Source organism: Cetorhinus maximus, chromosome 18 (genome assembly GCF_964194155.1).
Source record: "Cetorhinus maximus chromosome 18, sCetMax3.hap1.1, whole genome shotgun sequence".
Lineage (NCBI taxonomy): Eukaryota > Metazoa > Chordata > Chondrichthyes > Lamniformes > Cetorhinidae > Cetorhinus > Cetorhinus maximus.
The window spans coordinates 36953265-36978387 of NC_135896.1; the positions used below are offsets into that span (position 1 = coordinate 36953265).

General features: G+C 41.7%; 1 protein-coding gene and 1 long non-coding RNA gene across 2 annotated transcripts in view; one reads left to right on the forward strand and one right to left on the reverse strand.

Annotated features, from left to right (window-relative positions):
- The window catches only part of tecpr2 (tectonin beta-propeller repeat containing 2), a 109261-nt gene that overhangs the window by 56299 nt on the left and 27839 nt on the right, over positions 1-25123 (forward strand). The window contains exons 12-16 of the mRNA XM_078562406.1: positions 3035-3215; positions 4953-5094; positions 15176-15416; positions 15958-16047; positions 24344-24577. Of these exons, the coding sequence (XP_078418532.1) occupies positions 3035-3215; positions 4953-5094; positions 15176-15416; positions 15958-16047; positions 24344-24577 (888 nt within the window). The remainder of the gene's footprint in view (positions 1-3034; positions 3216-4952; positions 5095-15175; positions 15417-15957; positions 16048-24343; positions 24578-25123) is intronic.
- LOC144693074 (uncharacterized) overlaps positions 2590-25123 on the reverse strand; it is a 46467-nt gene continuing 23933 nt past the window's right edge. Inside the window, exon 3 of the long non-coding RNA XR_013579457.1 lies at positions 2590-2936. This is a non-coding gene — a long non-coding RNA (uncharacterized LOC144693074). The remainder of the gene's footprint in view (positions 2937-25123) is intronic.

A 25123-nucleotide genomic window follows, 5' to 3' on the forward strand; every position in this document is an offset into this window, starting at 1 on the left:
CTGGGCTGGATAGACTGGAACCAAAGGCTGGCGGAAAAAACAGTAGCTGAACAATGGGCTACCTTCAAAGAGGAGATGGTTTGGGCACAGTCAAGGTATGTTCCCTCAAAAGGGAAGGGTAGGACAAACAAAGCCAGAGCTCCCTGGATGACAAAGAAGATGGAAATTAAGTTAAAGAAGAAAAATTGTGCTTAGGACAGGTGTCAGATAGCAAATACAATTGAGAACCAAGCTGAATACAGAGGTTTAGAAGGGATGTTGGAAAGCAAATACGAGAGGCAAAGAGGGATTATGAAGAACACAGGCAGCTAACATAAAAGGAAATGGCAAAGTATTTTATAAGCACATCAATAGTAAAAGGCTGGTAAAAGGAGGAGTATGGCCAATTAGGGACCAACAAGGGGATTTACACATAAGAGGCATGGCTAAGGTGTTAAATGAATACTTTGCACCTATCTTTACCCATGAGGCAGATGCTGCCCAGGCCATGGTGACAGAGGAAGAAACTCAGTCACTAGAAGGGTTTAACATTGATAAGGAGGAGGTATTGGATAAGCTGTCAGTACTTTAAGTTGATAAAGGCAACGGGGGCCAGATGAGATGCATCCAAGAATATTGAAGAAAGTGAAGGTGCAAATTGCAGAGGCACTGGCAATAATCTTTCAATGTTCCCTGGATTCGGGGGAGGTGCAGGAGGATGGGGGAATTGCAAACATTGTACAAAAAAGGTTGTAAAGATCTGCCCTGCAATTACAGACCAGTCAGTTTAAGTTTGGTTGTGGGGAAACTTCTAGAAACAATTATTTGGGATTGAATTAATAGTCACATGGAAAAATGTGGATTGATTCGGAAAAGTCAGCATAGATTTGTTAAATGAAAATCATGTCTATCCAACTTGCTGGAGTGTTTCTAAGAGGTAACCAAGATAGTTGATGAGGGCAAGGCCTTTGATGTGTATATGGACTTCCAAAAGGCGTTTGATACAGTGCCACACAACAGGCTTGTGAGGAAAGTTATAGGTCATGGAATAAAAGGGACAGTAGTAACATGGATACAAGATTGGCTGAGGGATAAGAAACAGAGAGTAATGGTTATTGGGTATTTTTCAGGCTGGAAGAAGGTTTGTAGTGCAGTTCCCCAGGGGTTGGCATTGGGACCCGTGCTTTTCCTGATATATTTAAATGATCTAGATCTTGGTGTGCAGGGGACAATTTCAAAGTTTGCAGATGACACAAAACTTGGGAGAATTGTAAACTGTGAGGACAGTGTAGAACTTCAAAAAAACATTGACACATTGGTGGAGTGGGCAGATAGATAGATGGCAAATGAAGTTAAATGCGGAGAAGTGTGAGGTGATACACTTTGGTACAAAGGACATGGAGAGACCGTATAAAATAAAGGATGCTATTCTAAAGCATGTGCAGGAGCAGAAAGACCTGGGTGTATATGTACATAAGTCATTAAAGGTGGCAGAACAAGTAGAGCGAGTTGTTTCTAAAGCACAGTATTCTAGGCTTCATTAATAGGGGCATAGAGTACAACAGCAGGGAAGTTATGATGAACCTCTTTAGGACACTGGTTAGACCTCAGCTGGAGAATTGTGTACAGTTCTGGGCGGCACACTATAGGAAGGATGTGAACGCATTGGAGAGAGTGCAGAAAAGGTTTACAAGAATGGTTCCAGGGATGAGACACTTCAGTTATAAGGAAAAATTGTAAAAGTTGGGAGTGTTTTCCTTGGAGTGGAGAAAGCTAAGAGGAGACTTGACAGAAGTTTTCAAAATCATGAGGGGCCTGAACAGAGTAGACAGGGAGAAACTGTTCTGCTTGTAAACAGATCGAGAACCAGAGGGCACAGTTTTAAAGTGCTTTGCAAAAGAAGCAAATGCGAGGTAAGAAAAGAACCTTTTCATACTGTGAGCAGTTAGGGTTTGGAATGCACTACCTGGAAGTGTGGTGGAGGCACATTCAATTGAGGCATTCAAGAGGGTATTGGATGATTGTTTCAATTGAAACAATGTGCAGGGTTACGGGGAAAAGGCAAGAGATTGGCACTTAGTTAAAGTGCTCAGAGAGCCGGTGCAGACACGATGGGCTGAATGGCCTCCTACACTGTAACAATTCTGTGATGTTGATGGAACTGTTCTCATTCAGGCAAGTGGAGGGTATTACCTTATGCTCTTGAGTTACTCTGCAGAATTCCCAACCTCTGACCTGTCCTTGTGGCCACAGTATTTATATCGATGGTTCCAGTCAGTTTCTGGTCCCCCAGATGTTGATAGTGGGGGATTCAATGGTAATGCCATTGAATGTCAAAGGGAGATGGTTAGATTCTCTCTTGTTGGGGATGATCATTTACCTAGCACTTGTGTGGTGCAAAATGTTACTTGCCACTTAGCAAGACCTGAACAATGTTCAGGCTTGGGCTGGTTTGTGTGTGTGTGTACACATGGACTGCTTCAGAATCTGAGGAGCAGTGAATGGCTTTAAACAAACTACAACCATCAGTGAACATCTCTGTTTTTCACCTTATGTTGGAGGGAAGGTCATTGAAACAGCTGAAGATAGGTGTAAAAATGTCCCATTCTTTAATACTAACATTCTTTAATTTGAGCTCAAAATTCACCAAAATAATAAATTAGAGATTTGTGTTGTAACTCTCTCTGGCATTTTTATTGGATACAATACCCTTTATGCAATGAATTACTTTTCAAGTTGTAGTTGTATTTTGTTTGTGTGTGCCTATGTAACACAGGCTCTGATACAGGGTCTTGGTTTAGCACCTTCAAATGTCCTCAGTGGTTTTGTTCCGCTTTTCCTTTTTCTCCCTTTGTTTTCCTGTTTTCCCTCTTGCTTTCCTTGAGCTCATTGTTCTTTTGACTGTAACTTGGGGTTTACATTCTCTTGCCTTACAGGCATTTTGCTTACGTAACAACCTGAAGTAGAAAATGCAGCAGAATGATAAATAATGTCTTATAACGTCTACCATTTCTACCGTAGTACATTTAACATACTTGTGTTCCCTTATCTTGAGGTCTTAGTGCAGATCGACCTTGTGCAAGAGCAGTGAAGGTGGAATGCCCTTATCCATTAGTGCAAATTACTTCCAGGAATAATGTGGTATGGGCACTGACAGAACAGCGAACAATTCTCTTCAGAAATGGCATAAGCAGCTTTTGTCCAGAGGGAGAGCATTGGACATCTGATATTGTAAGGTAGACAGAACTATGGCTGTTATGAAGTGCTGTTCAGATCATTTTCTTTTGAATATTTTCTGAAAATATTTTGTTCAAACCCATTTTGATTTATCTTCATGATTCTGATTTTCAAATCATGATCTCTTTCCACATGCTGCAAGTAATCATTTGAATTCAAACAATGGTATATGAAGGAAGTTGCCATTTGAACAGAAAAGACTGTTTGAACTTCAGCTAGTAATTGTTTGGAATGTCAGAAATGTAGTGCAACACTACTTATCAGCATCTGGAGCTAATTAACTTTCTTCTAGATGACCTACATAAACTTAATGGCTCAGTATTTGCAGCAGCAATGTAGAAAAACTGTCATTGCCATGTAAAACCAACAACAACTTCTGGCAGCCACACATGCAAAGTTAAACGCAGGAATATAGAAGCCATTGTCAGTAATACCTTCCTCCTCCTCCTCCTCTTCCTCCTCTTCCTCTTCTTCCTCTTCCTCCTCTTCCTCCTCCTCTTCCTCCTTTTCCTCCCCGCTCCCTCTCCCTCTCTCCTCCTCCTCCTCTCCCTCCCCCACCTCCTTCTGTTCTGATATATGTTTTAACCCAAAGTGCATGTCCCAGTCTTTATTTTGCTTTATGTGCAATGATTTAAATATGAGTTAGATTTCCTACATTTTACTTCCTGCTTTTCTGTCTGAAAATTCTTCAGTCTGATTGGCTGACCAACCTGCTGTAAATGCCTCATATCCCCTGTAAATGGCTCCAAATTGGAACTGATCTCAGAAATGAGAAAACCTGTCCTCTGAGCCTGCTGAAGCATCTTCCCTTTCAGCGACTGCAAAATCCAGGTCATTAGAATTTCACTAAATTTGAAATACCTTGTGAAACCTCCCCTTTCCCCCAAAAAAATTCTAATCATTGAAATGTCCACCTTTACCACTGTACCCCCATTTTCTAACATAAATGTTTTCTGTTGAATAATTGCTAGCATCCTACCATTCTATGGCCATTTGCCTCGAATTTCATTTTCAAATAAAAATGGGTAGGATTTGAAAGATATTAGTTTTTGCTATTATGGATTAATGTTTGAAAATTTTGTGTAACTTTAACCAGTCCTTTACTATACTACAGACAAAATATTAAACTGAGTTACTCCCTCTGTTTGGCTCAGTGGTTCAAGAGAATGTTAAAGATTCCAGGGCACTATTCGAAAAAAGAACAGCTCTCCTGGTGTCCTGACCCAAATTCTCCCCACAGTGGCCACCATCGAAAACAGATTAATTGATCATTATTCACATTGCTGTTAGCTCTTGCTGGGTACAAAACTGTGGCATTGCCCTGAAAAGTAATTCACTGAATACGAAGCACTTTTGAAATTTTAAAGAGGTGTAATAAGATGTTTTTTCTATCAAATTGTCCAAAAGATTTCTATCATTTGATTCTTTTAGCAATGGGCTTAATATAAACCATGAGAAGGTTTCTTATATTTACTGCTTCCAGCAAAATAACAATGCACCCTGAAATAACTGATTCGCCACATCAAGAGGAATCTAAAATGTTTATACGGAGCAGTGAGGAGCTTGCATTTAAAATAGCCTGCTGATATCATTCCCTTGCACTGATGCCCAAGGATTTATTAACATGCCCCATTATTGTACATGCTTTCACAAATGCAGTTTGGAAGCTTACATCAGTTCTGCTGTTATATTACAAAAAAAATTGAATTAAAATAATAATTTTCTCCCTTTTATAGTGAAAGGCAGATGCTGGAGTCAGTGTGTATAGCATTGGGAGACCAGCAGACAGTCTGGGCTTTAGACACAAATGGCAACCTCTGGTTCCGCACTGGCATCTCTTCAAAGAAACCTCAAGGTGAAGATGACCACTGGTGGCAGGTAAGAACTTTGCCAGATATGTTGAACTATCTTCTGATGTAAGTAACAAACATAAAGTGGAGCACTCATCTTAATGTTGATAGCGACTATCAAAAATGTTGTTCTACAGCTTTTGGCAAGTGGTTTTCTAAATGCTTTACAGTGTACACTATAAACATGTTAAACAAATACTAATAAATGGGTTTTTTAAGTTAGCCATCTGTATTGTCAATGCTGCAGTGAATGATAATTTTAACCACAGATCTGTGACCATCTTAAATAGGATTTCTTGTAATTGCTGAAGGATTTGCAACTCTTATTTTTTAAAAAAATTCTGCTGACACCTTACACCATCAAAATTAAGTCTTCTAGAGTTTTGAATGTTAGCTTGAGAATTAGATCGTGCTTTTCGATTGTATTTTCTAAAATATAATCTGCAAAGAAAGCAAATGTGAAAGTTCATAACTTTATGAAGCACTTGCTGTGCTGACCTCACAGAGTTGTCATGCATTTGCACTTATTTAAATCATCATTATTTTATCCATCATTAGAACTGCACTATTAGCACTTTAGTAAATACTGTCGGTGTTAAAGTGTATGAATGGAATACTGGGTAGGTCGACTGGATGGACCAAAGGTCTTCCCCTTCCTGAAACTTGCTGTGTTCCTTTGGCACGACTTCGCAGTCAGCAGCAAAGTGACAATACGGCCCTCAAAGGAAACTGCCCACAAAGATCTAATTATCTCTGTAGCATAGATTTCACCTATCACAGTGTAACAGGCAGGAAAAGACCTTTTGTTCATTCTGCCCACCTACCCATAGTATTCACATTTTCCAATGTTAATTTGATTCTGACACCAGCTACGTCCAGCAGCAGTGATGTCATCAAGCAGGCTAAGCAGCCTGTCACATTGCAGAATTCTCAGACAAACGGGAAGAAAAGTGCACTGATTATTCTTTGCTTCTTTAATCATTTTACAGTTTTTATTAATAAACCAACAGAATTTTTATAAAGGGGAAACATGTCATTGCAAAATATAAAATTAAATTTTCAAGGTCAGAGAGATTGTTCAGTAATTATGAGACGGTACATTGAATTCATTCATTCAATTCATTTTCCAGCAAGATTAGAATGTAGAAAGTGGAAATTCACATCAGTTCAAATGGTTTCTAAATAAATCTACCTGTAGTGTCTTCAAAATTGCACCTTTTGTAGGAAATCACTGACAGCAACTTCTGGGGACTTAACTGTCCATGTCAGGAGTTGCTTTCAGTGTCACAGTCATAATGTCGGTGAGCACTGATGGTTTCATCAACATTATAACTGCAAAATCTAGGACCATGTCTTTGCAGAGACAAACAAGCCTGCTCCTAAAGAAGTCTGTGTGAATGTTACGCTTCTAATTCTAACTGAACTGCGAGACCAGACATTTATGCAATGGCCCAGATTTTCCAGCAACAACAACTTGGTACTCAAGATGGCTAAATTTACAGTCTGATTTCAACATCGATAAGCTCCTCTGGAAGCGGCACAGTTACTCTTCTTTTAGAATCACCTTTTTATGCAAATCCAAAGTATGGCACTTAACCAAAGTGCTATTCCCACCAGGTCAATTTTTTCTTGGTGGAATTGGTAGCCTTGCTTCCGTTTAGTACATGTCATGAGTTTGAGTATGAAGCTTCCGCAGGTATGCTCAGTCCATTATTTAGCCTGTGTTTAATCATTTGAGCAATTGATCTCTCTTTTTTAAAAAAATGTTTGAGTTATAAAACTTGCCACTCTTTAACCACGAATACTACTATTCTTAAATCTAAGTGGCAGTGCTATACAAAATACAACTTTCCAGTAAAATAATGATTACCATTGTTTTCAGTGGGAAAATGCAGCTATGAAAATGAGCATCTTCCTGTTTTTGATGCCAGGTAACAGTGGAGTTATACAAAAATAACATGGAAATTAAGCTGCATCAGAAGTGGCAATTTAAGTCACTTACTCCATTGTTTCCTCACTTTTTTGCACCATTTAAAGGCCCTGATGATGTAAATGCTCTGTAATCATGGTTCAAGTCACCAAAAAATATTGTATTTGCTAAGCTGTCCTTCAGTGTTCATGAGCAAAGCATTATGGTAGTTCTCCTTTAAGAAAACTAAATAAAAGTGATGTCTGAAGAATCTGATGAGTTTTTTTTTTAAATCATAAATTGGGGAGTTAATGACTGATGATTGGAGCTAATAAGCGAAATAGTTTTTCCCAAAATATTATTGGCAAACAGTTTTCAGTTGCAATTCTAGCACCTAAAGGTGTAAAACCAAATTGTTGATGTTTAAAATTATTTTAAGGGAATATATTTATATCTCCATTTTAAAAGCTATTACGTTTCATGCTTGTGTGGGAGAAAAAATGGTGTTAGAAAGTGGATTATCTTTCCATAGTATTGAAAAGCACCTATATGCATTCCTTGACTAAATACAGTGGAATTCTTTAAGTTGGAGGCAATGGCATAGTGGTATTGTCGCTGGACTAGTAATCCAGAGACCCAGGGGAATGCTCCGGGGACAAAAACAGAAACACCTGGAAAAACCCAGCAGGTCTGGCAGCATCGGCAGAGAAGAACAAAGTTGATGTTTCGAGTCCTCATGACCCTTCAACAGAACTTGTTCTTCTCCGCCGATGCTGCCGGACCTGCTGGGTTTTTCCAGGTGTTTCTGTTTTTATTTTGGATTTCCAGCATCCGCAGTTTTTTGTTTTTATCTCGAATGCTCTGGGGACCCTGGTTCAAACACAACACGACAGATGGTGGAATTCAATAAAAATCTGGAACTAAAAAGTCTAATGATGACCATGAAACTATTGTGGATTGGTGTAAAAGCCCATCTGATTCACTAATGGCCTTTAGGGAAGGAAATCTGCTGTCCTTACCTACATGTGACTCCTACATGACCTACATAGACTCCAGACCCACAGCAATGTGGTTGACTCTGAAATGGCAAGCCACTCAGTTGTATCAAGCCGCTACAAAGCCTCAAAAAAGGAATGAAACCAGACGGACCATCTGGCATCAACCTAGGCAACGGAAACAACAATGGCAAATTCAGCCATGTCAACCCTGCAAGTCCTCCATACTAACTTCTGGGGGCTAGTGCCAAAATTGGGAGAGCTGTCTTACAGGCCAGTCGAGCAACAGCCTGACACAGTCATCCTCACGGAATCATATCTTACAGGTAATGTCCCAGACACCACCATCACCGTTCTGTCCCACAGGCAGGACAGACAGATGTGGGGGCACAGTGGTTTACAGCCAGGAGGGAGTTGCCCTGTGAGTCCTCAACATCGACTCCGGACCAGAAGCCTCATGGCATCAGGTCAAACATGGGCAAGGAAACCTCCTGCTAATTACATGTACTGCCCTCCCTCCCCTCCCTGAATCGGTACTCCTCCCTGTTGAACACCACCTGGGGGAAGCGCTGAGGGTGGCAAGGGCGCAGAATGTACTCTGGGTGGGGGACTGCAATGTCCATCACCGAGAGTGGCTCGGTAGCACCATTATAATAATAAAAACAAAAAACTACTGCGGATGCTGGAAATCCAAAACAAAAACAGAATTACCTGGAAAAACTCAGCAGGTCTGGCAGCATCGGCGGAGAAGAAAAGAGTTGACGTTTCGAGTCCTCATGACCCTTCAGCAGAACTGAGTAAAGTTAGGAGAGGGGTGAAATATAAGCTGGTTTAAGGTGGGGGGTGGTGGTAGTAGGGACGAGCAAGCAGCGATAGGAGCAGATAATCAAAAGATGCGCATCCGCCCTCACGCCTTCTCCTCCCTCCCAGAAACATGATAGGGTCCCCCTTGTCCTCAATTATCACCCTACCAGCCTCCGCATGCAAAGTATCATCCTCCGCCATTTCCGCCAACTACAGCATGATGCCACCACCAAACACATCTTTCCTTCACCCCCCCCTGGCGGCATTCCGTAGGGATCGTTCCCTCCGGGACACCCTGCATCACCCCCCTACTCCTCAACCCCCACCTATGGCACCTCTCCATGCCCACGCAGAAGATGCAACACCTGCCCCTTCACTTCCTCTCTCCTCACCGTCCAAGGGCCCAAACACTCCTTTCAAGTGAAGCAGCATTTCACTTGCATTTCCCCTAACTTAGTCTACTGCATTCGTTGCTCCCAATGCCGTCTCCTCTACATTGGAGAGACCAAACGCAAACTGGGCGACCGCTTTGCCCAAACCTCCCTGTCGCTTGCCATTTTAACACTCCACCCTGCTCTCTTGCCCACATGTCTGTCCTTGGCTTGCTGCATTGTTCCAGTGAAGCCCAACGCAAACTGGAAGAACAGCACCTCATCTTCCAACTAGGCACTTTACAGCCTTCCGGACTGAATATTGAATTCAACAACTTTAGATCTTGAACTCCCTCCTCCATCCCCACCCCCTTTCCGTTTCTTCCCCCTCCCTCTTGTTTTTTCCAATAATTTATATAGATTTTTCTTTTCCCACCTATTTCCATTATTTTAAATCTATACCTGTAATGCCCTGTCAGTCTTTCCACCCCACCCCCACTAGAGCTGTACCTTGAGTATCCTGCCATCCATTCTTAATTAGCGCATTCTCTTAGATAATATCACCACCTTTAACACATCTTTGTTCCTTTGTCTGTGACATCTTTTGATTATCTGCTCCTATCACTGCTTGCTTGTCCCTACTACTACCACCCCCCGCCCCCCCCCCCCCCAAACTTCTCTCCCCCCACCCCACCCCCCACCTTAAACTAGCTTATATTTTACCCCTCTCCTAACTTTACTCAGTTCTGCTGAAGGATCATGAGGACTCGAAACGTCAACTCTTTTCTTCTCCGCCGATGCTGCCAGACCTGCTGAGTTTTTCCAGGTAATTCTGTTTTTGTTTCGGTAGCACCATTGCTGGCTGAGCCCTAAAGGCCTGTGGCAGGTGGTGAAGGATAAACATACTTACCAACCTGCCTGCCGCAGATGCATCTGTCCATGACAGTATCAGTAGGAGTGACCACTGCACAGGCCTTGTGGAGATGAAGCCCCGCCTTCACATAATGGATATACTCCATAGTGTTGTGTGGCACTACTACCGTGCTAAATGGGATAGATTTCTTACAGATCTAGCAACTCAAGACTGGGCATCCATGAGACACTGTGGGCCATCAACAGCAGCTAAATTGTACTTGAACACAATCTGTAACCGCATGGCCCGTCATATCCCCCACTCTACCATTACCACCAAGCCAGGGAATCAAGCCTAGTTCAGTGAAGAGTGCAGGAGGGCATGCCAGGAGCAGCACCAGGCAAACCTAAAAATGAGGTGTCAACCTGGTGAAGCCACAGGGCTACTTGGATGCCAAACAGCATAAGCAGCAAGTGATAGAGCTAAGCGATTTTGCAACCAACAGATCAGATCTAAGCGCTGTAATCCTGCCACACCCAGTCGTGAATGGTGGTGGACAATTAAACAGCTTGCTGGGGGAGGAAGCTCCACAAATATCCCCATCCTCGATGATGGAGGAGCCCAGCATATCAGTGCAAAAGATGAGGCATTTGCAACAATCATCAGCCAGAAGTGCCAAATGGATGATCCATCTTGGCCTTCTCCAGAGGTCCCCATCATCACAGATGCCAGTCTTCAGCCAATTCCGTTCACTCCACATGATATCAAGAAAAAGTTGAAGGCACTGGATACTGCAAAGGCAACGGGCCCTGGCAATATTCCAGCAATAGCACTGAAGACTTGTGCTCCAGAACTTGCCGCACCCCTAGCCAAGCTGTTTCAGTACAGCTACAATACTGGCATCTACCCTGCTATGTGCAAAATTGCCCAGCTTTGTCCTATACACACAAAGCAAGACAAATCCAACCCAGCCAATTACGGCCCCATCAGTCTACTCTCCATCAGTAAAGTAATGAAAGGGGTCATCAACAGTGCTATCAAGCGGCACTTGCTTAGCAACAACCTGCTCACTGACACCCAGTTTGGGTTCTGCCAGGGCCACTCAACTCCTGACATCATTACAGCTTTGGTTCAAACATGGACAAAAAAGCTGAACTCCCAAGGTGAGGTGAGAGTGACTGCCCTTGACATCAAGTCCGCATTTGACCGAGTATCAAGAAGCCTTAGCAAAGCTGAAGTCAATGAGAATTAAGGGGAAAACTCTCAACTGGTTGGAGTCATACCTAGCACAGAGGAAGATGGTTGAGGTTGTTGGAGGTCAGTCATCTCACCTCCAGGACATCACTGCAGGAGTTCCTCAGGGTAGTGTCCTCAGCCCAACCAGCTTCAGCTCCTCCATCAATGACCTTCCTTCCATCATAAGGCCAGAAGTGGGGATGTTCGCTGATGATTGCGCAATGTTCAGCAATATTTGCAACTCTTCAGATACTGAAGCAATCCATGTCCAAATGCAGCAAGACCTGGACAATATCCAGGCTTGGGCTGACAAGTGGCAAGTAACATTGGTGCCACACAAGTGCCAGGCAATGACCATCTCGAACAAGACAATATCTAACCATCACCCCTTGACGTTAAATGACATTACCATCACTGAATCCTCCACTATCAACAACCTGGGGGTTACCATTGACTGGAAACTGAACTGGACTAGCCATGTAAATACTGTGGCTACAAGAGGAGGTCAGAGGCTAGGAATCCTGCAACGAGTAACCCACCTCCTGACTCCCCAATACCTGTCCATTGTCTACAAGTCAGGAGTGTGATGGAATACTCCCCACTTGCCTGGATGAGTGCAGCTCCCACAGCACTCAAGAAACTTGACACTGCCCAGGACAAGCAGCCCGCTTGATTAGCACCCCTTCTACAAACATTCTCTCCCTCCACCACCGACGCACAGTAGCAGCAGTGTGTACCATCTACAAGATGCAGGAATTCACCAAGCCTCCTTAGACAACACCTTCCAAACCCTCGACCACTACCACTTAGAAGGACAAGGGCTGCAGATAGATGGGAACACCACCACCTGGAGGTTCTCCTCCAAGTCACTCACCACCCTGACTTGGAAATATATTGCTGTTCCTTCACTGTCGCTGGTTCAAAATCCTGGAACTCCCTTCCTAACAGCACTTTGGGTGTACCTGCACCACATGGACTGCAGCGGTTCAAGAAGGCAGCTCCCCACCACCTTCTCAAGGGCAATTAGGGATGCGTAATAAATGCTGGCCTAACCAGCAAAGCCCACATCCCATGAATGAATGAAAAAAAGGTTTTATAATAAACTTGAGGGGTATTTCATATTGTTGTGCCAGTATTATTTAAATAAGGAAAGTTTATTTGCTTAAAAAAAAGTGCTCTTTGGATACAGTTATGAGCCACATGAAGATCAACAAATCAAAAGAACCAAATTCACTAAACAATTCAATATACCAAATGACTCCAATGGGCAAAAAAAATGGATAAAATTTCACCTTTTTATAACTTTTACTTCAACAAACAAACCAGAATCAACATTAACAAAACGGGAATTAACAGGAAAATCACGGTCAATGTAAATTACGCATGAAATAGAGGCAACAAAAATAGATCTCTCAGATTTGTCAGCAAGTTTACTCAGCATTTATGGCGCCAATTTCGGCCACAATGCCCCTCAAGGCTGTGATTTTCCTGGGTAAAATTCCAGCTCATTTTCCTCATGGTTATAGCCGGTGATTCTCATCCAACAGGAGTACCCACTCAGCCTGGGTTCCACAGGTACTTTCTTCAACAGATTGCTGCATTTCTCCAGAGTGATTTTGGTTGTGTGGATTCATTAGAATCACCTTTTATCTGAACCATCGGTACTGATCTTGTGCACTGCATGGCTAATTATGGTCATTTTTATTTTAAAGTGACAGAAACAGCAGCAGCAACCTTTGTTTGCTTATCGCCAGCTCCCAGATCCAGCCTTTGGGTTGCCCTTTTTCAACCACCTTCTTCCTGGAAAAACCCAGTCACGTGGGCCAGGGCCTGTGAATTTTCCCAATACTGCCCTCCAGGAGAAACCCAAGCAACATGCTACAGACTGTGCTGATGTTTCAAAGTAGTGGAATCCCCAGACTCTCTGACCAGAGACAACCCCCTCTCTCAACACTGTTTTCCGCATTCAAACTAGATGGTGCAGACAACGAACACCATGTTCTCATTCTGCATGTTGGTTTTCATGGTGACAGGCTGCCGCTTCACTTGCTAATGGTGACGCTGCTGCCACTTGGCTCGGTTCGCACAGCAGCACTGAGGCTGGCTCTGAGACCCGGGTACTGTGTACAGCCTCTCCCTGCTCCATTACCGCAGATTCCATCACAATACCTTCTGATACCTGAATATACTGTCTATCTGTTGTTTACAGTCCATAATTGCATTAAAAAGTTTTTAAATTATTCCCCATTTTTGGTCTGACTTTGACATTTGTGCAGCTAAGAGAGCAATGGGCAGCCCACTCTTAAACTGCTGCCAGTGACCCCATAAGAAACTTCCTGAATGTAATTAGCTCCTCCACTTCTCCAGGGAGATGCTATGAACTCAATTTCACACAGCTCAGATAAGCAACCTGAGTACAGCAGGAATCAAATCTGCACTTGCTCCTTACTCTGTGCCTCTGAGCATTAACTCTTGGACTTAATACTATGTTCTGTTGTGTGTTTGACCTCCTTTCCTTCTCTCCCTTACACCCAACCCAATGAATTTAAAAATGTGTGTTGTATTTGAAATATGATACATCTGAATTTATTTGCGATATATGACAAGAGTAAGTAGCATGTTAGTTTCATTGTTGAATTTCCTTTACATTCACTCAGCAGTTAAATTCATAGGGGGACTTTAACTCCCTGCCAGGAAACTGGCTGAAGGCATGAAATATCCATTTGGAAGTCTCTGTGGGAGACCAGGCTGATATTAACTGCTGGGCCTCATTTACATCCCACTGACCAGCTCCCCACCTGAAATGGGTGTACTTCTCAGGTAATGAAGCAGCCTGTGTCTACGTGCAGCAAGACCTGGACAACATTCAGGCTTGGGCTGATGCGTGATGAGTAACATTTGCAGCATACAAGTGCCAGTCAATGACACCTCCAACAAGAGAGAATGTAATCAATCTCCCTTTGGCATTTAGTGGCATTCCCATCACTGAATCCTGCACCATCAAGATCCTGGGAGGGTTAACCATTGACCAAAAACTTAACTGGACCAATTACATAATTACTGTGGCTGCCAGAGCCGATCAGACGCTGAATTTTGCAGCAAGTAACTCGCCTCCAACTCCCCAAACCTGTAACACATTAGTCAGTTATGAGATGAAATACTCTCCACTTACCTGGATGTGTGCAACTCCAACAACACTCAAGAAGCTTGACACCATTCAGGGCAAAGCAGCCACTTAATTGGGGTCCCATTCATCATTCCCGCCAGATGCATTGCTGCATTTTGCCAAGCCTCCTTCGACAGTAACTTCCAAAACCGCAACCTCTACCACCTAGGAGGATGAGGGCAACAGGCACATGGGAATACCGCCACCTGCAAGTCACACAGCATCCTCACTTGAAAATGTTTTGTTGTACCTTCACTGTTGCTGGGTCAAAATCCTGGAAGCCCCTCCCTGTGAATGTACCTACACCACATGGACTGCAGTGGCTCACCACTCCTGCTCCAGTTAATTTCAGCTAATTCTCTCCTGTGCCAAAATGTGAGACTGGTGGGACCACACTATATTTTTCTTGTAACTTGGCTGGAATAGGCTATTTAGTAATTTGAACCAGTTTACAAAAAGCAATAATGGTTTAGTATGTTGCTATCCTCAATTCAACATGGTGTTGAATCCTAAAATTCAGTGTTATTAGAAAAAATAACTCCAATTACATTATATAGCATGTTAGATAAACTCTTTGTCTAGTGCATTATTAGAAGATATTCAAGATTAAATCCTAATTTATATATTGGGGAACCATAGGAATGCTTTTGTGATATTTTGTAAATTGTTTACTAGAAAAGAACCCAAGTATCAAAAATGTGCTTTACAAAAATAATATTTTTTGAAAGAGAAAGTTATGTGGTAGCTTGTTTTTAAAAATAAATTTGTATTATAGGTGAGCATAACGGATTATGTGGTCTTCGATCAGTGCAACGTCTTCCAGACAATAATCCATGCAACACATAGTGTAGCCACAGTTGCTCAGGCTCCAGTAGAAAAAGTAGCAGACAAACTGCGAGGTGCCTTATGGTCGCAACAGCCTCCATCTCAGCCAAGTCTCATCAGTGTTAACAGTAGTGGTGTGTGGATTACGTCGGGAAAAAATGAGTTCCACGTGGCAAAGGGCAATCTATTAGGTTGGTCAGCCTTTTGAAGTACAAAATAAAATAAAAACATTTAAGACAGGCTCATATTGCACTGGTATCAGTGTAATTTAGTCCTGTCTTAAATATTTTAATACATATGTGTGACAGCTAAAATGAAATGGGTGCTTACTTCCCAACTGTTTGGCAATCTTTTGCGAGTATCAGAAAATCCATCTTTTTTTTGCGTATGTAAACTTATTTATGTTTTGAATGTTACAGATGTTTCTAATTATGATGTTCTGTGTAGTTACTGATTTTGTTCATTGTGATCCCACTTTGGAATTAAATATTTGACCTCAGTGTATTAACTCTGAACGTGAATGAATTATAGTGGGAATGCTCTAAAATTTAGTATTTTTTGGGATTGATAATATGTTGCAACTAAAGAACAACAATTAAAGAATATGTGCTAGTTCAAAACTTGTTCCTAAGTAGAATCGCTATGTAATCATGCTAGATATCACATTTTGTTAGTTACCAATGCAAACTAAATTTGTAGGCTATTAATATATGATTTCACTTACTTTTATAGCTACATTTTGGAAAACAATTGTACCTCGAGGAACTGTGTCAGCTACAAAATGGGCTTTTGTCATGGCTTCCATTGCTCCTATTAAAAAAGGTTAGTGATTGCCACATTCAACTTCTTTTAATAGTTCATTTAGTTGTATCCTTTTTATATTGTAATGTTCGCATGGACTAAACCAATTTCTTCTTTGTTATATGGGCTTAAGAACACAAGACAGTGTTAGATCTCTCATTTCTGTCTTCTACAGCTTTATTTTGTGGCTCCAGTGTAAGGGACATATCTTTTTATTTTCTGTTGGACTGTGGATTAGAATTACAATGGCTGCAGTTTATAGGACATGTCCACTGGAACAGGATGAGAAATATATACAATGTTGCAGTCCTGGAACAATGTGCCATGAAAGACAGGATGGTGCCGGAAATGAGTCCTGGACCAAGGGAGCTGCCTGACAACAGCATTTTAATTGGCTCCTGACCAGGTGACCTGGCATTTGTGTGAGAGCAGTGCAGAAAGCTCCTGGCCTGCAAAGAGGAAACATCTAAAATCTCTTTTCCTCATAACTCTATAACCTATTCTCTGTCTGAGGAAACCCCTATTAAAAGGAAAAGGGGAAAACCACTGTTGGAGAATTGAAAAGCAAGTTCTTAACCAGTGAACTAAATACTGAAAGTGCTGGAAGACCACCTCGTGTCATCAACAAGAACTGAAAGGAATTTGGAAGACATCAATCAAAATCAACCCATCGAATCCTGCACTCTGGATTGTGCTATTGAACTGTTTTATCCCTCCCTTAAAATTTGTGTTTTGTGTGTCTTATGTGTCATGGGTGTTTAGGGATTTAAGAAGGGGGTAGAGCTTATGTTATAGTGTTAGAAGTTAGCAGTTCATATTTCTTACTTTTGCCACTGGTTAATGACAGTTTGTTCAAGAAACAGTTATTTACTTATTAAGTTTACAAACCTGGTAACCTAAATTAAACAGTTAGGTAGAATTAGAGGAATCTGGTGGTTTGGTCTAACTTTTCACATTTGTCACGGCATGGGGAACAGCGGAGCTTTATATTACAGTGCACTATCCCCAGTGAGTCGTGACACCGGAATTCCTTTGAATTGGCATTCCTGATGTGTCCCTAAGCAGATGTTGGATGGTTTCTGGGAGAAGAAAAAGATTAGAAGAAAACAACAAAGCTGAAATAAAAAACAGAAAAGGCTTGAAGTATTCAGATCTGTTAGTATCCACAAGGAGCAAATATGGGTTCTTGTTTTGGATGCAGATCCTTCATCAGAATTGGGAAGTCAGCACCCTCTTTTAAGGATGAAGCAAAGATTTGAAAGGGAAAGGAAACAAATTGGATGATATAGTGGGCTAGACTCTGGGCTCTGAGTTCAATTCCAGCTCAGTGATGAATGAACGACCCCTCGGACTGCAGGCTGAGGATCCTGTGAAATGAATTCATTATAGTTTCTCGTGGATATGGTATATATAAAAATATGCTGAATTTGGTACTACTTAGCAATGTCATTAACAAGCCGAAGGATCGTTGCTGTGAGAAGTGGGGGGAAGAAAAGTCCCATACTGGTACGGAGTCCTCCTGCGAGTTGAGGCTAGGGCAGAGTAGAGATTGGTCATTTCCCTCAAAGTTGGAGAGATTAGATAGAAACCATGTTAGGGACAATTGTGCATGATCTCTGCAGCAAGCTGGGGTATTTTTTCTGACATTGGATGCTTCACTTCCCAAATCCAATACCCTGAAGTGCAAGAAAATGGTGGGTTTGGGGCAGAGACTGAAGTGAGGTTCAAGGAGGATAAAAGCTACTGTACTAATTGCTATTAGAAGAAAGCAACCAATGTATTTAATAGTTTACCAGTGGATTTTTCAAACTAACAAGGGTGAAGAAAAACATAGATGACATACAAAGAACTGTCTCAGTTAGGAAATCAAGCAACATTAGAAAAGCAAGAAAAAAATGAATATTGATCCAAAGTGAAAGAAAATGAAGAGGACAGATACCCAAGATCTGAAGTTTCAAAAATTAAGCTTTAAACCAGCCAAGGATGCCATGAAGAAAGATGAGATACTTTTCTTGTAGTTTGTGCTAATCTTGGTTGGAGCCACCTCCCACTTCAGGTACCATGCCCTAAGAGAGCATTGGTGACCATAGACTTTCATGCATTGATCTGTGATTATGCTTGGAAAGGTACTGCAGTGGTTGCCATTGCCTTCTGCAGGTTCCGGCTGACCAGGAAACTCTTTGGCCCTTACCGCTTGCCATAGGCGTATTGGAAGGATTTGCAGGTTGATAATAAACCTGTTTGGCTATGTTGTGAGCGTATCTTCCGTGATCATCAAGTCCCGGAGTGGGATTCAAACCCAGAGTTTCTGGCTCAGAGGCAGGGACACTACCACTGTGCCACAAGACTAATTGGAGCCATAAAAGAGACAAAGAGAGAGAGAACACCCAAACATTGTTGGCTCATGGATGTATCAGATATTTTCTTATGAGCAACAGACACTTCTTCCGACATCCTACAAGCATATTGGACAACAGCAGGATGTAAAACATTTAATTATTTGGTGGAAAGAAATGGTGATTTGGTCATGTTTTGTTTTATCCCACGTATCATTTAATAATTTTCTGTAACATAGATTCTATTTGATTTGCCCGGCCTCTTAAGGAAAATAACCAACCGCAGTCAAAGTCACTTGGAAACTAATGCTGTGTAAAATTTCTTCTGTGCCTGAATTTAATCAAACATTATTATTGAAGCCTTAATATCCAAACAATTCTTTGAGCATTTGCTTTCCTATATGTGGCAGGATTATGCTCAGGACCACTGATTTGCACTTTCATGAAAAGAATAGATGGAATTGTAGCATACAGTGCCCAAAATATTGATATAAATTCTGATATAACAATAAAAATGAATCATTACTCTGATCACAGCCTATAATATTTACCTGCACTTATTTCCATATCTTTCAGTCTCAATCTTATACAGATATTTATTCAGCATTTATTCAGCTATCTTTAAAGGTGTTAATTTAACATCGTGTTCAGTAATTTTGCTGTTCCACTTACATACTTTTATAGGGGTGGAGGATTTCTTAAATTTCCTTGTGCCAGTGGAAAGTTGCAAATTTTGCACTTGGCCTGCAGTCACCGTCCAAATGAAATAACTGTATTGCATCTGTTTTTTTTTATTCGTTCATGGGTTGTGGGCATCACTGGCTAGGCCAGCGCTTATTACCCATTCCTAATTGCCCTTGAGAAGGTGGTGGTGAGCTGCTGCCTTGAACTGCTACAGTCCATATGGTGTAAGTACACTCACAGTGCTGCTAGGAAGGGAGTTCCAGGATTTTGATCCAGTGACAGTAAAGGAATGGAGATTTAAGTTCTACGGCAGGATGGAGTGTGGCTTGGCGGTGAACTTTAAGATGATGCATGTTCCCATGCTTCAGCTGCCCTTGTTCTTCTAGTTGGTAATGGGTTTGGAGGGTGCTGTCAAAGGAGCTTTGGTGAGTTGCTGCAGAGCATCTTGTAGATGGCACACACTGCTGCCACCATGCGTCGGTGGTCGAAGGAGTGGATGCTGAAGGTGGTGGATGGGGAGCCAATCAAGCAGGCTGTTTTGTCCTGGATGGTGTCAAGCTTCTTGAGTATTTTTGGAGCTGCACTCATTGGGGCAACTGGAGAGTATTCCAACACACTCCTGACTTGTGCCTTGTAGATGGTGGACAGGATTTGGAGAGTCGGGAGATGAATTACTCTTAGCAGAATTCCCAGCCTCTGACTGCTCCTGTAGGCACAGTATTTATATGGCTAGTCCAGTTCAGTTTCTGATCAATGGTAACCCCTAGGATGTTAATAGTGGGGGTTTCAGCAATGGTAGTGCCATTAAATGTCATGGGGAGATGGTTGGATTTTCTCTTGTTGGAGATCATCTTTGCCCACCACTTAAGTGGCATGAATGTTTCTTGTACTTATCAGCTGAAGCCCGAACATTGTCCAGGTCTTGCTACATGCGGGCATGGACTGCTTCAGTCTGAGGAGTTGCAAATGGTGCTGAACATGTAATCATCCGCGAACATCCCCACTTCTACCCTTATGATGGAGGGAAGTCATTGATGAAACAGCTGAAGATAGTTGGGTCAGGACACTACCCTGAGGAACTCCTGCAGCAATGTGCCAGGACTGTGTGTTATCCTCATTATTTAACTATCTGGATTACACCGCCTCTTAGCCTAATATTCACCAACGAGAACACATTTCATTTTCTGGGTTTAGTTCCTTCTTCATAACCTAAAGATTTAATTGCCCACAATCATCCTGGTATCTCTTCTCTAGACCTTTTATCAATGCTTGAAACATCTTGCAATTTTTTATATACCATCCCTCAGGCAGACCAAAGACTAAGGGCAGAATTTTGCCCTTGACGGGCGGGCCCGACCAACTCAGCGGCGGGTGGGCAGCCGATCCCTGCTGCCGAAACTGGCCCCGCCGCCATTTTAAGTGGACGGGCCAATTAAGGCCCTCCCAGCGTGACGCCTGACGGGAAGTGCTATGCGCTTCCTGTGTTTAGGGGGGGAATTTCCCAAATGTGAAAGAGCGCACATCTCCCTAAGACTAAGTGCTGCCTCAGGGAGATCGCTGAAAGTTTTTGAAACTTTAAAAATAGAAAAATTAAAAAATCATCAACATGTCCCCCTCATGTGACAATGTCACACGAGATGGGGCATGTTAATAAATATCACAAACTTTATTAAAGATTTTTAAAACCGACATGAAACCTCATCCCACCGGTGTATGAGGTTTTATGTTTTTTTCAGAAGCCCGCCGGGGCTCCTGGCCTGCCCACCAACCTTAAGGTTGGACGGGCAGGGCCTTTAATTGTTTTAACTACCCTGTCAATGGCCTCAATTGGCCATTGACAGGTCGGCGGGCGGACAGCTGATTGCGCTGTTCCCCCCCCCCCCCCCCCCACCGTCTTCCTGAATATTTAAATGGGGTTCCACCCGACGTCATCCCGCCTCATTTTCGTGTCGGCGAGCGGGCCCCACCCCCAGCTCGCCGACAGAAAAATTCTGCCCCAAGTGTTTTGCAAGGGAGAGAAGTCACTGCGCAAGAGAGGGGGAGGATTAAAGGAGGTTGGAAAAGGAATAGAATGCAAGGCCCAAAATTTTTTTCCAGCGACTTTTATGGGAAGGGACATGGTTTGAGGAAATGTCTAAAGAGCAAGAGAGATGACTAAAAGACTGGTGGAGTTGAATAAGTTAATCCACAAGCTGTGATGACTGGAGAAGATTGACGTGAAGTGGGTAGAAACCATAGGATTTGCAAGCTATATTAAGGACCTTTTAGGAGATTTGGAAACTAAGATAAGTTTGACCTTTGAGTCAGTATGCCGAGGTTGGGAATGCAGTGGGTCTTGAGGATAAGTTTTGATGGACGTTCAGAACTTCAAGAGTTGGGCTGTGGAGTTCCAAATTAATTGAAGTTTGTGAAGAGTGGAGATCGTTGATCACGTTTGAGAAATCAGCTCTTGAAGTGAAGGAGGTATGGATTAAGATTTCAATGATGAGTGAGAAATAGGAACTTTGGAGCACATAGAAATAGGGGTGCAATAGGACCATGATCTGGAGGTAGAAAAATACAGCCTGGGTAACTGACTGATATTGGGCTAAGAAGGACAGCTGTTGGACAAGCAGAACAATGATTTGGTTTAATCTGAGCAGCCAGCCGGGGAGACCAATGGAGCTGGAGCGAGAGGCACAGGTGTAATTATGAACCCAAGAATATGGGTTCAGCTTTGAAATAATGAAAGAAAGGAGATTTTAGGTTTTATAAGAACTAAAGCTGAACGTGTCAACAATATTAGTGATGGTGGCAGTGTTGTTCATCTGAAGGAAGATAAGGTGTCCAAAAATGCACATATTAGAAAGTTCACATGTAGAATATGTATGCATGATTTGTAATGATTGTTTCTGAATTACAATTAAATTCCCTTCATGTATCCCATCATTTAATTAGTCATGTTGCTAACGCCATCACAGTGACTGGGTACTTTCAGTGAATGTTTCATAAACACCTCTAAATCCTTTCTCCTTTTCCACCTTTGCTAATAGGCATGTGTGACCTTTGAGTGCAAAATTGCAATGTCTACCAGCTCAATGGATACCTTCCATGACTGGTGGGTACTTGCATGCCATTTCAATATTATTTCCTTTGATTTTATTGCTAAAGTTTAATCCTATTAATATCAGTTGGGTTGGTCAAACCCTCCCAGATTCTCTAGTGCTCTCAAGGGAAGACACCTAATTTTTACTCCATTCCATTCACTCCATTCCAAAATGGGATCCATTTGATTTGTACACATTTTGCTTTACTTAATTTTTCAATTTTCAGTGTGTGCTACTTTGCATTATAAACTATTTTGTGCACTTTAGCCTATTGTACATTCAAGGCCTTTCAAATGCTGCACTGTGAAATGGCGGTACAAGGATCTCTACCTGAAATTTCCAAAATAGTGAGCACTTGTTCTTAATTATGCAGTTGACAAATGGAGGACAGATGCCGTGTCACTGGAAGAAGATAACAAAAGAACCAGTGGATCTAGTAAATTGTTCAATTTTTAATTTAATTTAACCACTTGAAGAGAGGCTTTGTCTTTCTTTCCATTCGCAACCTACTTGTCATTATTTGCTTCACTGCAAGAAATGAACTGGTACTAATCCAAATCTGTCAATACTCTACAGTTGGGCCGGCCACGAATAGTGATCCAGAAACATAGGGAGCAGCAGTTGGACTGCCATGTTCCCCAATGGCCAAATTTTGAATATAACTGATTTAGTTCAGGTGTCCTAGATTCTTCCGCTGTCAATCTGCTGTAATCACTTGGCCACAAAATAATATGTCATAGTAAATTTTATAATGTGCCCATCTCTATCATTTATCAATAATGTAAATACCAGGGGATGTAAAAACTGATCCCTGAAGAAGTTCATCAAACATTGTAAAGGGTAATGAATGCCACCCTTGCTAGTGACAACCCAGATTCCATAAATGGATGAAATAAAACCTTTTCCAAATTGTCTTTTCTATTCAGAACCACTGGCTGTTGCTTCAAACTGCTAAACCGGTTTGAGATCAGCAAAGTAAGTTACCATTAGTTCCATGAGCCTCAACTTTTCTTAACAGCCCAGGTAAATTAACTCCATCAGGCAGCCATTATCTACAAATTTAGTAACTTCAAAACCTTACAGGGCATGATTTATTGCTTCTAAAAATTAATTTTAAAGCCGGTTTTTAAATTGTTTACATCAAATATTTTTAAATTTCCCAAAGAATCTATTGATTTCAACTGATATCATAAGCACTTTAGACAGTGTTTGCTATAGAAAGGATAGATGTTGTACCTACATAAAACGTTGTGTAAATTCAAAGACGCCAGATAGAATGGCAAAGCTGGACACACATTCTCTTGGCCATGGAGCTGTCTTCCACAGAATCTCAGAATTTTAACGGCACAGAAGGAGGCTGTTTGGCCCATAGTGTCTGTACCAGCTCTCCAAGTGAGCATTATGACCTACTACCATTGCCCTGCTTTTCACCCATACCCCTGCACATTGTTTCTATTCAAATAATCACCTAATAGTCCCCTTGAATCCCTCTATTGAACCTGCCTCCACCACACAACCGGGCAGTGCATTCCAGACCTAAAGCACTCATTGTGTGACACTATATGGAAGACGGTTGCTTAAATTGACAAGTTCAGATTCTGAATTAGCAGTCTCTTTTGACCCAGGCCTGCTGGAGCATGCATTAGGCTGAAAAATCCAATGCCTGTCAGTGCCCCTGTATTATTCCTTCAAAGCATTATGATGCCAATACCACTGGAGTAAATGGAATTGAGGTACAAACCAGCTATAATCTAATAGAATGGTGGAATAGGCTCAGGAGGCTGAATGACCTATTCCTGTTTCTCAGGAAACTCATTCCTTGCAATTAACTCTGGCTCTACTCTTATTGTGCTGTAAAATGTGTGGGTGTGATGGGAATTATCAATCTGCAGTAAAAGCTTTTAGTCTTTAAAATGATTAAATTCTAAAGTAAACGCAGCAAGTAGAACAATTAACTCTTGAAGTGTTTTTTTTAATTAATGATTTGCATTTCACAGATTAGTAAATGATAGCTGTCAAATAGACTGCTAGACCATGGGTCTATTTATTCCTTTACCATTTTCCCTGATTGATCTGTGTTACAACTGTCCCTCTAATTTATGGGAATTTCCATGGTTCTTTTCTGTGTGCAACTAAGCTCATTGGATAATTGGATCGTGGGGCTGTATCAATAATAAAAATGGTTTTGCTGTATCTTAATTTATTCTGTAGGAAGTTTTCTGTGGCTGGGACAAAGCAACAAGGACCTCTTCTGCATCAGTGATCAAAATCCTGAGTTTCGGCCGTCCACTGTACAATTACCTCCCGATGTAGAGATGGTACAGATTTCTGCCAGCCACGATGCTGTATGGGGCCTGGACTTGAAGGGCAAAATTCATATAAGGACATTGTCAGAAAACTGCCCAAGTGGTATGCACTGGACCAAACTGGATCTTACCCAGTTAGGTAAGGTTATTTTTTAAACACTGTTTCATTACAGCAAGCTTTTTCCTTTATTTGCTGAGGAGTTGCATTACATAAGCAGTCCTCTTACATTTAACTTATGTCCAGACATGCTTACTTTTTTTTCCCCAACCTACAGACTCACTACACTGGTAGCATGTTTCTATCTTACACATTCATGTTCTCCTAGTCTTCTGAAAATGTTAAGTAGCAACAAACCAAGACCCACTTACATAATGGCACATTCTAATGTAGCACGTAACTCAGCACCACCTCTTTTTTTTGGAAATTGTTGAGAAATTTCATGGAATGGCTCTAATTTGTATTTAGTTAGTACTATTTAGTGTGAGCAATGGCATAAAAAAGCCTTTGCTTGGCAGTAATGGCCAATCCACAGCTTTTTGTTTGTAAGACTAGTGTAAACAAGAACTTGCATTTATATGGCACTAGTAACATCATAAAACATCCCAAGGCGCTTCACCATAGCATTATCAAACAAAATTGGACATTGAGCCACAAGATATTAGGACAGGTTGCCAAAAGCTTGAT